Source organism: Heterocephalus glaber, unplaced genomic scaffold (assembly GCF_053883595.1).
Source record: "Heterocephalus glaber isolate CG9 unplaced genomic scaffold, H.glaber_assembly_v1.0 deba00001861, whole genome shotgun sequence".
Classification (NCBI taxonomy): Eukaryota; Metazoa; Chordata; class Mammalia; order Rodentia; family Bathyergidae; genus Heterocephalus; species Heterocephalus glaber.
This window is the reverse complement of record NW_028258501.1, coordinates 184517-199414: the sequence shown is the minus strand read 5'-3', so window position 1 is coordinate 199414 and position 14898 is coordinate 184517. Positions and strand designations below refer to the sequence as shown.

The following is a 14898-nucleotide window of genomic DNA, read 5'->3' as shown; positions in this document are numbered from 1 at the left end:
AGGCTTACAACTGTGAGCCCAAATCAACCTCTCCTTTGATGTGTGGGTATCGAGTATTGTGTCCTGGCAACAAGAGAGTTCCCGAGGACAAAGATATTCTCCAACTCGTGTGCAAATCTATCGACCCAGAGCAGACAAAACAACGTGGATGGAGCAACAACAGAGAACTCATATTGCCCCGTCTCCAGGCTCCTGACACTGGAAACCGAGAGTTGGCACTGCCATGAAGACAGACAAGCTGTCTCAGTCACCATGGACTACAATAACAAAACACCACAGGCCCGGGCCTCTTAAGCCACAGATGCGGCCCTGCCTCCTAGTACTTAGCCCAGGGGAGGCCAGGGCTTCTCCACTCGACTTTGGGAGACACAGATATTCGGTCCGTAGCACTTACTGATGTGGCATTGTGTAGTCACATGGAGACTCTGCAAGGTGCCTGGGGATTTGGGACAACTGGCGCTGGGCACATGGGAGACCTAGCTAAGCAAAAGCGAATTTTGGATCTGCCTCACAGCATGCACAAATTGGGCCACGGATCCACAGGTAGGAGAGAAACTGCCAAACTTCTATGAGAAAACACCAGATAAAGTCTTGGTGGCTTGAGTTTCGTAAAGATTTCTTAGCTATGACACACAAAGCACAGCCTATAAAAATCTCAAGTCCACAAAATGGACTTCATCAAGATAGACAACTTCTGCTCATCAAAAGCCACTATTATGAAGAGGGAAACGCCCCTCTCTGACAAAGCACTCGTGCCTGGAACTTGTCCCAAGTTTATAAGGAAATCAGGCAAGGGATGAACGCACTTCATCCCAGCAGACAGCCCATGGACAAATGCTCAGCATCGTTAGTCACTAGGGAAAGGCTACCACTCCACGCCCACTGGATGGCCGAGTGAAAAGACAGCCAATCACAAGCATCAGTGAGGTTTGGAGAACCTGGACAAACACTGCTGGCAGGAACATACAGCAGGGCAACTGCTTTGGAAGACAGTTTGGTGGTTCCTCAAGAAGTGAGGCCGTCCTTGTTGGTGCAGTGGTGAGTATTCCCACCTGTCACTTGGGGCACTGGGGTTTGATTCCCCAACAGGGAGGCAGCCACCCTTTAGCCAGGTGTCACTCAGATGGCTGAGGCAAGAGGATCACTATGAGTTCAAGGCCAGCTGTCAAAAAAGAAAAACAGAAGAGTTAAGCAGTGTGGCACCTTTTGGCCCAGAAATGCCACTCCTAGCTCTGTACGCAAGAGAAATGAGAACATAGGACCACATTGAAACTCGGACACAAATGTTCATAGCAGCTTTATTTGTCACTGTCCCACCTGGAAACAATGCAGATACCATCACCAGGTATTTGGCAGTACTGTGGCCACTACTGCTGGGAGAGAGTGAACTGCAGGGTGAGCCTCAAAAGAGCTATGGCAGGAAAGCGGTCACACGGGTAGTGGGCAGACTCATTTACACAGAGCTCTAGAAAATGCAAGTTTACCTATAGTGACAGAAAGTGGAGCAGCGGTTGTGGGGATGGGGGACACAAGGCCACTTTGGGAGGTGATGGATATATTCACTGGCTTGATAGTGGGGTGGTTTTACAGGTGTACACTCCTGTCAGAACTTGCCAATTACACAGCTTACATGCATGCCGGCTGTTATATTTCTATTACATCTCCGTAAAGCTATCAAAGAAAGGTCAAAACCATCAGGAGCTCCAGACCCGCAGCAGGCCTTCATTTCCGGCCTGAAAGTTGCCAGGTGGGAGAGGACCAAGGGGAACTTTCCTGAACACCAAGGAGGCCCTGGGGCCACTGGGAAGGCCCAAGGCCTTGCTTGAACTTGAAGGTGTTCCAGAGTGAGGGTAGAAACCTCTGCAGAGCAGCTGTCCGGGAACCCTGGAGGCCTCGCTTTGTGAAGTCGAAGGTGCGCTGGGGCTGGCAAAAGATGAAACCAGCTCCAACAGCACGGTGAGTGGAGCTCACGATGAAAGCAGGTGGGACTCCCAAGCTCCTTCTCATGCGGCGGCCTTATGGGCCGGATGCTGACACTCCGAGACATCAGATCGGTATTAGATGACTACACTGTGATGCTGGCGATTGTCAAATTCAAATGCAATCATTTACAATAACTTCCTTTCCTCACTCATAGGCCAATTTTTTCACATTCTGAAAAACTGCTCCTCATCTGGAACCAACTAGAATCCAGATTTTGTGTGCGAGATTCCAGGCTCTCCACTCTGCTTCTTATTGACTTTTTAACCTGGAACTGCTTCCCCCAGCACACCACACATCCTCCCTTCTTTCCCCACATGGCCCAGCCCACGCAGTTTTCCACAGACCCCACTGGTAGCTTAAGCTTTGTGAGCTAGTTGTCCCTCAAAAGGTCCACGCAGCAGGAGGCACAGAGCCCCACTTGTGGGCAGCACAGAAGCAAGAGACAAGTGTCCTTCCCAGGCACTCCGCCTGGGTCCATGCAAAACCCGCTGTCCATGCTGCATACCTGAAAGAAAATGCAGCTCCTGATCACTTTTTAGCAAACACTGAATTGACAGGTGCTAAATTACACTGAGAACTGACAAACAAAAAGATCTGCTGTTGCTCCTTTCAGTGTCATTTACCCAGACAAATGCTGGCAATGCTGAAGCTTTTCAGGGCACTTCAGTGACATATGGGTGCGGGGGCCCACATCTCCCCTGCTGACCACTTCGTGCTGAATGTGCCTGCACACAAGGCCCCTGGGGGTACAGGATGGGGAATAAAGGTTCGAGGGTTAAAGCAAGAGTTAGTGTCTACACTGGCACCAAGGGAACGGCACACACTCGGGAGAGCTGCTGACTGCCTGGCTTAGAGGAATGGAGTCATTCACTTCCCAGTGATGAAAGGGACCCAAGAGTGGCTGGGGAGGAGGCCATAACAGCCTCCTGGTTCATGCATCTGCCCCACATGAGGACGGGCTTCCTGCATTCGTGGCAGCCCTAGCAGAGATGGTCGGAGCCTCAGAAACCCCAAGCTTCCTAATGACCTCACCAGGGACTCCAAAGATAGCATTCTTAATGCTTTCTTTTTGAGGAGAAAACCCCAACTTGCAGATACTTCGCATTGCCTCCAGGTACGTCCAGAATTGACTCCAACAGAGCCAGAGTCCAGTGGGCGACAACCCTTTCACATGTACTTGCCAGTGGCAACACTGGGCTTGGCATAGCACACAGAGCCACACATTACACACAGCTGCAGGCTACAGGGCAGGCTGATGGGCATGAAGTCGACCACAGGGCACGGGGACAGGGATCCACTAGAAGCGGCTGAGTCAAGAGCAAGTTACAAAAACACTGGAATGTTCCATTGGCTAACTTTTATATATAACATGTATATGTGTGTTTAAGTGTATCTGTGTGTGTGTGCATGCACGCGCGTGCGCGTGGGTAGCTGTGTATGAAATGCCTGGAGCTCCAAGCATCATCCTTAGAAGGAAGCCTGGATTCCCAGTCTCCCCACACTCTCCTGGTGGAGCATGTGTCCCCAGGGGGCGTCTCAATGACATCTATCACCTGCCTGCCCTCGGGGTGGCATGGGTGACAAAGCCCTGCTCTCCCTTGGTAGTGGAGAGGGCTGAAGGGAGGTGGCCAGTAGGCCGGGACGCTGGGCTGAAAGGACTAGGGGACAGATCTCCTGGTCCTCTGCGAACAGTGGCACCAGCTAGCTGTGAGCTTTTCCCAGGAGAACATCCTGGGGTTTTTGTAAAGTGCCATTTGAAGGGCTGAGGGGAAGGGGGCATTGCATTGTAGCAGGGACAGGAGGGGACAGCTTCTCAAACGTGGGCCTGGGATGGCCCCTTTTTGCCACCTGAGGTCCCTTCAGCAGATGGGGGGATTCTTATTTAAGGAGTCATTCCCTGACATATGGAAAACATCTCCACTACGTTACTCCTGAATACAAAGACATTCAAAGCAATGGCACTTTCAGTATTCTAAGAAATATCACACGGAAAGCAGCTGCCCAGTAGCTCACATTCAATTCAGGGCCACACAAGCACAAATTCTAACCTGGCTTGCTTGCCTCCTACCTGTCATTGCCACAAGGGGGCACTTCCCGAAGGGGAGGAGCAGGTAATTTTAAAGCTTCAGGCACTAAGGGGCGGGAGGGGGCAGAGGGCGCCAGGTGTAGGAAGGAGACTGAAGCTGGCAGGGTGGCGGGGGTGCCCATGTTGCCACGTCTGGCCCAGAGCCCACTCCTGTGAGACCAGAGAAAAAGGGCGTCTCTCCTCGGCTCCCACGAGATCGGGCACAGCGCCTCAAACAATCAGCAGGGGGCGCCCCGGAAGGGCGAGAGTTTTCAGCCGTTCCCCTCCCTGCACCACCGGCTGCTTCTTGCGCAGGACAGCAGGGTGCCCAGTGCCTTCCCAGGAGCAGCGGGGTGATTCCAGAGCCCCTTCCTTCCACCTGTCAGCTCTGAAAGGATTAAAGTGCTTTTAGTATATCTTCTACCCAGAAACACTAAACTCTTCAGGGAGGCAAAGGCGCCCACCCCGTGAGAGAGGGCGTGGCCAGCAACCCTTCCCACAGCTCTGCCCGCACCCGCCAGACGCACATGCGAGTGCCCTGTGCTGGCCAAGGGACGACGGGGCTGGCGGAGGAGGAGCAGCAGCTCTCCGCCAGTCATGTCTCCAAGGGTTTAGAAGGAGCGGGAAGGCTGCTCGGTCTGCAGCCAGCACTGCCCATAGGGGGACCCGGAAAGGGCGTGTGCTCCCCACCGGAGTCGCTGCCCTGTTTCTCGGCCTCAGGGCGAGGCTGGATCCTGCGGCTTCACTGGCCTCGGGACGCTGGCATGGGGGCCTCCGCTGTCGCCCCCTCCGACGGGCTGAGCTTGGGGACAGTGGCTGAGCGACGATTTCCCACTGTCCAGCTGCGCCTTGCTCTCGGAGGCCTGGTCGCAGTGCTCACACGCGTGGGGCGCCTGGCCCCCGTGGCTTCCCGAGCTGCCCTCGCTGCCCTCGCCGCCCTCGCCGCCCTCCTGGGACCGCCGCCCGGGCCCCCGCCGGCGCTTGAGCAGGAGCACGCAGCCTCGCCTGGGCCCCCTGTTGCGGCCGCGGCGCCGGGAGGGCTGCACATCGCCGTGCACCGCCTGGTGCTTGAAGAGGTTGGCCCGGCGGCCGAAGGCCTTGCCGCACTCACTGCACTCGTAGGGCTTCTCGCCGCTGTGCACCCGCAGGTGCTGGCTGAGGCCGGAGCGGCCGCGGAATGCCTTGCCGCACTCCCGGCACGTGAAGGGCTTCTCGCCGCTGTGGCTAAGCTGGTGGTGGATGAGCTGCGAGATGCCCGTGAAGGCCTTGGGGCACTGGTCGCACGCGTAGGGCTTGAAGCCGCTGTGCGTGCGCTCGTGCTCGATGAGATTGGAGCTGCGGCTGAAGGCCTTGCCGCAGTGGATGCACACGTAGGGCCGCTCGCCGCTGTGGATGCGCACGTGCTCGACCAGGGCGAAGCTGCGCCGGAACAGCTTCCCGCACTCGGCGCAGGAGAAGGGCTTTTCGCCGCTGTGGATGATCTGGTGCTTGATGAGATTGGAGCTGCGTGTGAAGGTCTTGCCGCACTCCTCGCACGCGAAAGGCTTCTCGCCGCTGTGGATGCGCTGGTGCTCCAGCAGCGCGAAGTTGCGGCGGAACAGCTTTCCGCACTCCCGGCAAGCATAGGGCTTCTCGCCGCTGTGGATGATGCGGTGCTTGATGAGGTTGGAGCTGCGGCTGAATGACTTCCCGCACTGGTGGCACAGGTACCGCTTCTCAGCACCCTTGGGATGCTGTGGCCTTGGAGCGAGACCGCGTCCCTGAGGACCTCTGTGCGCCAAAGCTCCTGCCGCCGTGGTGTCTCCCTGCTGCCTGGCCCTCCTGGCCGCCCCTGGTCTCTCGATCTTGGCATCTGCAAAGACAGAGAAGGAAACCCGTGTCACTGCTTCCTGGGGCTCCAGGGGACGCCGAGGCCGAAGTGAGATGAACCAGACCTGAGGGCCGCCAGGAGCAAGGTGATGCCAAGCAGAAAAGCATGGGGCAGGCAGCATGACCCGGAAAGAAGGGGCACAGGAGGCCAGGTGGTGGCTCACTCACCCGCCTTCGAGTGCACATCGGCCACCCAGGGCCCTTCCCCTCGCTCAAGCTGGGACACCAAGTGCGGCTTGGCAGAGGCGAGTCCTGTGCCGGGAAATGAAGCAGGGACAGAGTCACCACCGAGCACACTGCAGTCCTGACAGCCTCAGGTAACAGGGCATCATGCACAGGTGCAGGGAAAGGCCACCCCCAGCCGCATGCCCGCGAGCTGGGGAATTCCCGAAGCTGCCTGGAGAGGGTCAGCAAGAGCCCAGGAAGAGCTAGTCCTCTGCGATGGGCTGGGTCACAGAGGCGACACTCACTCCCAGGAAGCCTGAACCTGGCAGTGGGCACCACACCAGAGTCCTCAGCACCCATGCTCGGAGAGTGGAGGCAGGCACATCACAGGCGTTCCAGAGCTCTAGCCTGTGACTCTCAGCTTTGTCCTTTTTTTCTGGTACCAGGGATCAAACTCAGGACCTTGCACTTGTGAGGCAGGTGGCGGCACCACTGAGCTACATTCCCGGCCCTCAGCTTTGCCCTTTAAGTGGCAGGACAGGCTCCCCTTCTGGGTGTCCAAAAGATGGGAGGCTGGGCATGCGTTGGTGAGGGAAGCAAAAAGCTGCCTGCCCCATCCCAGTATATCTGGTGCAGGGAAGAGACACTGCTAAATTCTGTCAAGTGAGATGCATAGAAAACTCAAGTGGTTTTTGTTTGTTTGTTTGTTCTGAGGCAGGATCTTGCTCTGTAGTCTGGGCTGGCCTTGAACTCACTATGTAGCCTAGGCTGGCCTTGAACTCATGGCAATCCTCCTGCCTCAGCCTCCTGAGCGCTGGGGTGATAGGTGTGCATCATGGTGCACAACTATAAAACACAAGTGTTGTAAGTACAACCTAGGTCTGAAATAGTGCATTTAAATATTCTAGTATACCTGGGCATGGTGGTGCATGCCTGTCATTCTGGCACATAGGAGGCTGAGGCAGGAGGGTACTGTGAGTTCGAGGAGGCTCTCTCTCTCTCTCTCCACACACACACACACACACACACATATATATATATATAATCAAAATGTATTCGCCACATTTCAGGAAAAGAAAAACTTGTATACATATTTTAATACTAAATTTATTGAGGCCTCATGAGATTCATCCAAGTTACCTTTGGCCTCTACAATGACAAGAGGTGCTCAGAGTGGTGGCCATCGGCTTCCAGACAGTTATGAGTATGGCACACTGCTGCCTGGGTAGCCTTGGACACTGAGGTTACTGCACCTGCACTTTCAGTTTCTTCTCTGAGGGCTGGCAGGGCAGTGGATTGTCTGTGATGCTTGATGAAGTCTTCTAGGGGCCCACAGATAAAAGTATCAAAATATTTATACAAGTTTTTCTTTTCCTGAAGCTTGTATACATTTTTTGGGCAGACTGTGTGTGTGTGTATGTGTGTGTGTGTCCCACTATAATTGACACTTTTAAGTAGAAAGATGTTTGGTCAGCCTACAAATTCATATGCAAAATTAGTACAGACTCACGCATTTACCTCAACGTTTACAGATCCCAACCATTTGACATCAGCTGAAAACTCCCACTGACACAATGGCGGCCCCACAAGGGATTGCTGCTGGAGGGACACAGCTATGCTTGCGCTCAGTGTAACCAACAAACCAGGAAAGTCAGAAATAAATGGAGCCCAGACTTAGCAGGTGGGCCTGGGTGTGCGCTCAGTGGGTCACTTACCCAGTGATGCCAAGTTACTGTAGTTCTCCAGCATCACCTGTTTGTAGAGAGCTTTTTGTTTGAAGTCCAGAAACTTCCATTCTGCCTTCGTGAAGTACACAGACACATCCTCGAAAGATATCTGTACCTGCAATATGCCATTCCTGTGGCTGTCACGGATTTGAGCCCCGGGTTCCCAGAGGGGTAGCAGCCATGAGTCACAGGGTCCCCCCACCCCCAGGAGAGCCAGCCGCGCACTAGCAGGGCAGAGGAGTCTGGGGCTGCTCACCTTGGGCCTCGCCCACAGGAGGATCCCCGCCATCACCAGTCGGGCACCCTGGGGAAGCAGGCAAGAGTCAAAAGCAGCCAGGAAGGCCAGTGTCGGCGAGTGGCCTTTCCCTGGGGGCTCAGGCTCAGCGCCCTGCGTCCCCCAGAGCCCAGGCCTCCGTGTAGGGCCAGCTGATGGGCTCTGTCCTTCCTGTGGCCTCCCTGAGGCCACAGACCGTCCCTCCTCCTGTGTGCTTTCCTGGGCCTGCGGGGAGGAACAGAGCCTGCTGGGGGGCTCGGATCCTCACACCCATCCTCTCTGCTTCCGGTCAGAGCCTGGGGCCCCCTCCCTGGCCCTTCTGGCTCCTGGCACTCGCTGCCTGCCCTCCGTGTGCCTGGCTCCAGGTTTCCCTCACCTCGCCTCGCAGAACACCAGTGCTTGGGTGAGGCCGGACTTCATCTTACCTGCAGCACCTGCGGAGACCCGGGCTCCTGTGGGGTGGGGCTTCAGTGTAGCCTTGGGGGCTGCATTGCAGCCCCCAGCACTGAGGGCTCCTGAGCCCTCTTCTGTCCGTGAAATCAGCCAGGATCCTACATCCACTTTTCCCACCAGGGCCTGCCTGACCCGCCTTTCCAGGGAGCCTGTTCTTTCTTGTCTCCACTCCCCATTTCCTTCTTTTCTTAGCTCTCTTTCCATCTGCCCAGCACCCCGGACCCCAGCTTTCCAGCCTTTCACTCCCCTCGGGGGTGAGTTCCTATAGAAGAGTCCAAGCATGCATGTGCAGAGGATTGGTTGGTGTGGTGCCCAGGGTAGGAGGGATCTACAGGAGGGTGCAGAGTGCTCTCTCATAGGGTGGCACTCTGGTTGAGGGGCAGGCCAAGGGCACATGCCCTGGCCTTCGGTCAGGCTGAGCTTGATGCTCATGATGCTAAAGATGGGAGGATGGGCCCAGAAGATGGGACCAAGTGGGGACAGCAGGGAATCGGCCTCACACGAAGGGCAGAAAGAGCATGGCATAGACAAAGTGGACAAAACCATCTTGGCCTCAGACTTCCCCATGTCCTTTTTCAATGCCAGGAACATTGACAGGGGAAGGAACATTGACTCCAAGAATGCCATTTCTGTCCAACAGGAGACCAACGACAGGGAAGTCCCTGATGGAGGAACAGAGCAGCAGGCAACAGCTGCTAGGGGAAGTGGCTCAAGGGAGTGCTGACTCTTGTTTTGATGGGGCATTACACCTCGTTTGTGTCAAGGCCAAGGCTGCAGGAGAGAGTGAGGGGGACAGGGCCCTGGGAGCATGGAGACAGCTGTCATATTCACCCGGGATTTAAATCACCTCAAATCCCTTGTCGGCTATGGTGACCAAGAATGGAGTCATGCTTCTGGTGGAGAAGTTTATATGAAGCAGAAAAAAGGATCCCCGAGTGGTGGAATGGATCCTAGAACCATTAGGTGAAAGACCAAGGGAGAGCAGGACATCACACATCACAGTGTCATGCACTGGTCCTTTGCTGGTCATACTCAAGGAGCCCATGCTGACCATGGAGCAGAGGGTGGGACAGATGACAGGAGGATGGCAACTATGTGGCCAGCAGGGTACTGCTGGTGTGGATGGGCGAGGTGGAGGATGGCACTGGCTCATGGAAGAACATGTCCCCTTAAAATGCACACTGAAGCACACTAGCAGGAAAGGGTCTGCAACTCTCTTGAAATGTTCCAGGAAAACCCAGACACTATACCAGGAGGAAGAGACCACAGGCGGAAGCGACCTGGGTCTTTACCTGTCTGCACCCCAGCAGTAGTTGCTATGGTGTGGATCCCAAATGTCCCCCACTCAAAGGCTTGGTCCCCAGGGTGGTGGAGAGGTTTTCAGGTCCCCGAGGATGGCCCTTCCTTTCTTTCTGCCATCCCTCCACCATGTCCCAATGTTTGCCTGTTCTCTGGTGTCCGGCCACAGGCCCAAGCTGCAGGGCCGACAAGGCACAGGCTGGGTGCTCCAATCCTCTTTACAGGTTGATTATCTCAGATATTTTGCTATAGTAACAGAAAGCTGACTAACAGTGTTCATAATGAAAAGGAAAAAATGGTGGAAACCATTTGGGTGATTCCTCAGTGAGTCAAGCATAGACTTCAACATGACACAGCAGTTCTACTCCTGAGTATACACTCAGGAAGAATTGAAAATAGGTGTTCACACAAACATGTGCACACTCATGGTCGTAATAGTCAAGAGGTGGAAACAGCCCAAATGTCCATCTCAGATGAACAGAGAAACCAAGTGTGATCTATATAAACGATGGAATATTACTTGGCCATAAAAAGGAAGGAAATTGCGACACAGGCTACAGTGTGCATGAACCCTAGGGACTTTTCACTCAAGTGAAAAAGCCAGACACAGACACAAAAGGCCACATCTTGTAGGATGTAGGATTCCACTTCTATGATGTAACATCATGTTTCACAAGAGCTGTTTTGACCTAGTTTTCCAGTTGTGGCTGAACGTCCCTTGTCCCTGTCCTTCATAGGCAGTTTGCTGGGCCCCCATTCCCCTACTTCTTTCGTCAGGGTCACAGTCCTCAGCCTACTAAACACACAGCCACTTGACTCCTTACTGGGTCCCACACTCCAAGGCCAGCTGACAGATGAGGGACAGCCCCGAAGACCCAGAGCCCATGTCATTGTTCACATTTGCCACCCCACTCACTGGCTCTGCATAATCTGTCCTTACAGCTCCAGCTTGCTGCCATCCTGTCCCCAAGCGTAACTCCTTGTGTGGCCCCACAGGGCACTCTTCCCATGCTCAGAGCTACAAGTAACAAGAGTTCTGTCTTTCGGGCATCTCAGCATCACTGTGTGCTGAGTGGCCATTCAAAAAAGCCCTTTAAATCTTAGAAAATACATGGCATGTCCGGAAGAAGTAAATCCATCATGTCAAAAGCCCACCAGTAGGGGAGGGGCTGGTGGACATCAAGTGACTGCTGAGGGGATGGAGTGTTCCGGAGCTGGATGGAGGCCGTGGTGGCTGGGACGGTCTTGTCTCCCATCCCCCGTGGGATCCCCAAACAGTCGGCCTGCAGGCATGGGCTGGAGTCGGAGAGCAGAAGACCCAGCGGAGGTGCAGGGGCCACGCCGCAGGGTCTGTCCTGAGACTGACCCCCCGAAAGTCAGCCTTATGGCAACTCCTGCCAAGACTCCCTGGCCCTCGTGGGCCGCCACAGCCCAGGGCAAGCTGAAGGGTGAGCTGGGCCTGAAGCTCAGGCTGGCAGCAACCTGCCTCTGGGCACGAGGGGCAAAAGGTCATGAGACCTGCACTCGAGGAGAAGCCAGGAAGGCCCAGCAGCCTGTGTCGCGGTGGGCCCAGCTCACAGTGGGCCTGGGGGCGCCAGGCAGCCTCAGCAGGGGTGTGGAGGGGAAGAGGTGTGGGGGGGGAGCCCTCCCAGGGAGCGAAGCAAAGGGGGAGCCTGCCCACGCCTCGGTGCCGTCCTGCTTGGGGACCACTAGGTGGGGTGCATTCCCCGGAAGAAAAAACAACCCAGAAACCAAACAAAGTCACACAGCCTTCAGGACCCTGGCTAGCCTTGGGGATCAGGAATTGGGGGCCTTTCCCTCAAAAGGACGGACAGGCAGGGACACTTTGGGTGGAACTTCCTGTGGGGTCCAGCAGCCTGAGGCCCAGCTGCTCCGGCCCAGAGGCCCTATTACCTGCCATCTCCTGGTGGATGGCCTGGGAGGGGGATCCCCAGGGGGCCCCTCAGCCCACCCAGGACTGGGTAGGCCCCCTGCAAACTGCTTTCTCCAGGCCTTTCCTGAGGGGACAGAGGCTGACCTGGATATCCAGAGGGCCGCCCAGGCTGTCGGCCAAGGGATCCTTCTTCCCTCATCACTGGGAGTAAAGCCACGGGCCCTTCCTGACCTCGCCCAGCCCTGCCCTGCCCTCTGCTCCTGAAGTGCTGGCTTCCACAGAGCCAGGCTGCTCCTGCCTCAGCACCTTGGCACAGCTGTTCCCTCTGCCTGGAGTGCACTTCCAAAACATTAGCACATGCTGTGCTCTTTTGCCAACTTCCAGTGTTTGCAGAAACCGAGCCTTTGAAATGAGATCTATTCTAAGCGTACTACTTGACTTGGAACTGGACCTCCCTTCCCTGCCTCTTCTCATTGTTTGACATATTCTCTAATTTCTCATTTAAAACACTGTTTATTGCCTGTGCTTTGCCACTTGAGCTAGAACCACAGAGCACATTTTTTGCTGCCTCTTCCCAAATAGATCTTGGATGTCAGCAGCAACCCAGTGCCTAGAGGGCACCCAGCAGATACTGGGTGGACTGAAGCAGGCAGAACTAGCCCTGTAGGGAAGGCTTGTTCCCTCTTGTCCCTTCCCCATCTTCCATCCAGCCCTTCCCCTCCTCTTCCCAGCCTTGGTTGAGCTTCGCCTTGTATCAACATGTGCCTCAGAGGGCCACCACCCTAACCCCGATCACAGCTGCAGGGGCACAATGTGGGGCACGACCAGGGCCTGAGCCTGTGGAAGTCTGCTAGGGCCCCCCTGAGAACAGTGCCATGACCTCACAACGGCAGCTTGCCTGGCGTTTCCATTCCCAACTTCCCGGGGGCATCAGGATGGGCCACTCCGTGCCAGCGCCAGGACTAGCGGCTGAAAGCAACCAGACGAGAGCAACCAGGAAGCTCGTGCCCAGCCCAGGAGGCCCCTTTCCGTGGCGCCCCTACAGCCAGCCCAGCTGCTCTCCCTGCTTGCCTGCCTCCCAGGGCGTCCTCAACTGTTGCCACTGTCCCTGCCCCATGGACCCTCTGGGCCACCTGTGCCCGCCCTTCCGCACCCCTGCCGAGAGGGGCTCCCCGCGTCCCCACCGGGGCCGGTGTACCTGGGCTCCTCAGGCGGCCGGTGCTGCCGGCCTCCCCTCCCGCCCTCTGGCAGGCCTGAGGCCAAGGCCACCGCCTCCGAGAAGCCCTCGGGGGCGGCGTCCCCAGGAGGCAGGCCGGGTGGGGTTCCCAGCCTGTCCGGCCTTGCGTCCGGCACCGCTGGCTTGGAGGCCGTGCTGCGCGGCTGTCGTCGATCCCGCGGGCCGCGCTGCGGAGCGGGACCGCGAGCGAGCGGGCGGGGCTGGGGCGGCTGCGGCGTGGGAACGGGGCGCGAGGGGGGGAGCACGGAGCATGCGCGGCGCGGCCGGAGGGCGGCCCGGCCCGCGCCAGCCCCACTGGGGCTTCTGGCCTCGCTCACCACGGACCCCGGGGCACTTCCGCTTCCCGTCTGCGCTGCTCCGAGGACTTGGACTTGGGTCTCAGTGGTCTCGGGGCTGCAGTCCCTGAAGAGGACAGGGGAGGGGCCAGGGTTGGCTGAGCACTTCCCTTGGGCCATGCCCCTGGGCGTTACGTCCATCCTTGCATCTGCCCATCCCCCGGAGGCCCTTGGGGACCCTGTGGGGTGTTAGCACCAAGTGGCAGGGCCATGGTCACCTAGTAAAGCACCAGCTTGCATACACCGGGAGGGCAAGGCTCAGCAAGTGGGGGATGTGAGACGGGACATGGGGGATAGATACAGCTGGAGGGGACAAGGGGGCAGGAAGTGCAAGAAGAAAAGACGTGGGTTCGAGACGCAGGGACGTGGAAGCCGGCCCCAGAGAGGGCACTGGGTTGCCACTTTCTGACAGGTAGTGATCCGAGGTGGATCCAGGCTGGACTCCCAGGGCTGTCTTGACAATGATGAGCTCCTTGAGGAAAATCGAGGAGGAGGAAGAAACTTCCAAGGAGGATAACAAGGAGAAACAGCTGTCTTGCCTGTCCCCACCCTGCCCTCCCAGGCTTGGCTGTGCCAGGTGGGCTCTGAGCCAGACCTTCCCTTACAAGACTCCCCAGGCTCCTGTCTGGTCCTCAGGGGACCCTGGGCCTGAGCAGCACAGCCTGGCCTTCAGCATGGAGCTAGTGCTGGCCTACGCTCCCAGGACAAAGCAGCCTGTTCCTGCCTGGCCCAGGTAATGGGGCGGGTGAGGGGGGCCTGGACGCCCTTCAGTGGGCTTCTTTCCAGCTGTGGGGAGCACAGGTCTCAGCTTCGGCCCTGCCCTGCAGCAGAGGCAGGGAGGCCCCCGGGGACCCTGAGCTGTGGACCCTGGTGCCTGAGGGGTCCCCTTGTTGGGGCCTTGGCTGGGCAGGCCCAGGCCTGGGCTCCTGGATGTAGTGGGGTGAGGGGGCCTCTGAAAGGTACATCTGCATCCTCACACCCAGCCCCTGTGAAAGGGCCCTTATAGGACAGGGGTTGTAGCAGAGTGAAGGATATGGAGAAGATGCCCGACCTTGTCTGGGTGGCCCTAGCCCCAAGGACAGGCTCCCCTAAGGACAGGAGAGAGACACGCAGACCAAGGTTGGGGGACGGATCTTGGCAAGGCCAGCCCCTTCAACCCGGGGACCGGGCGCTCCCTGTCTGCATCCACTGTGCGGGCTGGTTGTGGCCGGGGCTCTCATCTAGCACAACTCTGAAAGTGGGGGAGCAGGAGCCCGTGTGTGCCACCATCTGCAGCCACTTGGGGTGACCCTGTGGATCTGCGGTAGCCAGCCTGCAGTGCCTATCAGCACCTGTCACAACTGAAGCCAAACCAAGGGGACGTGGACAAAGCCATAGCTGTATGGAGTGAATAGGCTCTTTCTAGAAGCTGTTCAGTGTTTGAGCAGGGAGAAATTCCAACCTGTGGCTATCTTTGGAGGAGTGCCCAGGACCCACTGTCACCTCCCACCGTGACCCTGGTGTGGCCACCTCGCCTCACCTCTCTTGTGGGCCTCCTGCCCTTACTTTGGTCAAGAAGCCCAGGACCTTCTCTGAGAGAGATGGCCTCACCCCTATA

General features: G+C 56.9%; 1 protein-coding gene across 3 annotated transcripts; it reads right to left on the bottom strand.

Annotated features, from left to right (window-relative positions):
- Window positions 1-262: 262 nt before the first annotated feature.
- Window positions 263-13176, bottom strand: Zfp92 (ZFP92 zinc finger protein). 3 transcript variants are annotated; one of them, XM_004875027.3, is made up of 5 exons: window positions 12928-13173; window positions 8066-8113; window positions 7798-7924; window positions 6086-6169; window positions 266-5900 (listed from the first exon to the last, which is right to left on the bottom strand). In XM_004875027.3, the coding sequence occupies exons 2-5, from the start codon at window positions 8096-8098 to the stop codon at window positions 4765-4767; spliced, it is 1380 nt and encodes a 459-aa protein (XP_004875084.1). In that variant the 5' UTR covers window positions 8099-8113; window positions 12928-13173; the 3' UTR covers window positions 266-4764. The 3 variants fall into 3 exon arrangements, with proteins under 3 accessions (XP_021107990.1, XP_004875084.1, XP_087060173.1); XM_021252331.2 differs by lacking the exon at window positions 6086-6169 and having other exon boundaries at window positions 263-5900; window positions 12928-13176; XM_087204047.1 differs by lacking the exon at window positions 12928-13173 and having other exon boundaries at window positions 8066-12908.
- Window positions 13177-14898: the final 1722 nt, after the last annotated feature.